The sequence below is a fragment of the Sapajus apella genome, unplaced genomic scaffold (assembly GCF_009761245.1).
Source record: "Sapajus apella isolate SASKATOON/1434 unplaced genomic scaffold, GSC_monkey_1.0 scaffold66, whole genome shotgun sequence".
NCBI lineage: Eukaryota > Metazoa > Chordata > Mammalia > Primates > Cebidae > Sapajus > Sapajus apella.
The window spans coordinates 10,086,943-10,088,177 of record NW_022437006.1 but is presented as its reverse complement, the minus strand read 5'-3'; the positions used below and the strand labels follow the sequence as shown (position 1 = coordinate 10,088,177).

At 38.1% G+C, this 1,235-nt stretch overlaps 1 protein-coding gene across 1 annotated transcript; it reads left to right on the top strand.

Annotated features, from left to right (window-relative positions):
* Positions 1-254: 254 nt before the first annotated feature.
* Positions 255-765, top strand: LOC116530421 (60S ribosomal protein L26-like). The gene has a single exon (XM_032248519.1). It carries the CDS (start codon positions 278-280, stop codon positions 713-715), a length of 438 nt encoding a protein of 145 aa, XP_032104410.1. The 5' UTR covers positions 255-277; the 3' UTR covers positions 716-765.
* The last annotated feature ends 470 nt before the right edge of the window (positions 766-1,235 follow it).

The window sequence follows — 1,235 nt, the reverse complement described above, 5'->3', positions numbered from 1 at the left end:
GCATGTGTCATTTTGGTAAAAAGATCTATTTTCTTCTGGTTATGTATTCAGTAATGGGATTACTGGGTCAAATGGTAGTTTTGTTTTAAATTCATTATCTCCAAGCTACTTTCCATAGTGACTGAATTAATTTACATCCCCACCAACAGTATATAAGCATTCCCTTTTCTCCACAGTCTTGCCAACATCTGTTGTTTTTTAACTTTTTTAGTAATAGCCATTTTGGGCATGTAATTCTCTTCCCTTTTGCGGCCATCACCTAAGCGGGGCTGCCAAAATGAAGTTCAAACCCTTTGTGACTTCCGACCGAAGCAAGAATCGCAAAAGGCATTTCAATGCACCTTCCCACATTCGCAGGAAGATTATGTCCTCCCCTCTTTCCAAAGAGCTGAGACAGAAGTACAACGTGCAATCCATGCCCATCCAAAAGGATGATGAAGTTCAGGTTGCAGGAGGACACTATAAAGGTCAGCAGATTGGCAAAGTAGTCCAGGTTTACAGGCAGAAATACGTAATCTACATTGAACGGGTGCAGCGGGAAAAGGCTAATGGCACAATTGTCCATGTAGGCATTCACCCCAGCAAGGTGGTTATCACTAGGCTAAAACTGGACAAAGACCGCAAAAAGATCCTTGAACGGAAAGCCAAATCTCGCCAAGTAGAAAAGGAAAAGGGCAAATACAAGGAAGAAACAATTGAGAAGATACAGGAATAAAGTAACCTTATATACAAGCTTTGATTAAAACTTGAAACAAGGAAAAAAAATAGCCATTTTGAGTGGTGTGGGTTTTGATTTGCTTTTCCCTCATGATTAGTCAAGTGCAGCATTTTTTCATATGTTTGTTGTATACCTTCTTTTGAGAAATGTCTGTTCATGTCTTTTGCCCATTGCATAATGGGGTTATTTGTTTTTTCTTGTGCAACTGTATAAAGTCCTTATAGATTCTGAATATAGATCTTTGTCAGATACATAGTTTGTGAATATTTTCTGCCATTCTGTAGGTGGTCTCTTCAATTTCTGGTAGTTTCTTTTGCTGTGCAGAAATTCTCTCTTTAGTTTAATTAGGTCCACTTGTGAATATGGGGGGTTTTTGCAATTGTTTCTGAGAACTTAGTCATAAATTCGTTCCAAAGTTCTATGTCCAGGATGGTGTTTCCTAGGTTGTTTTCTAGGATTCTTACAGGCTGAGGTCTTACGTTTAAATATTTAATTCATCTTGCATTAATTTTTGTGA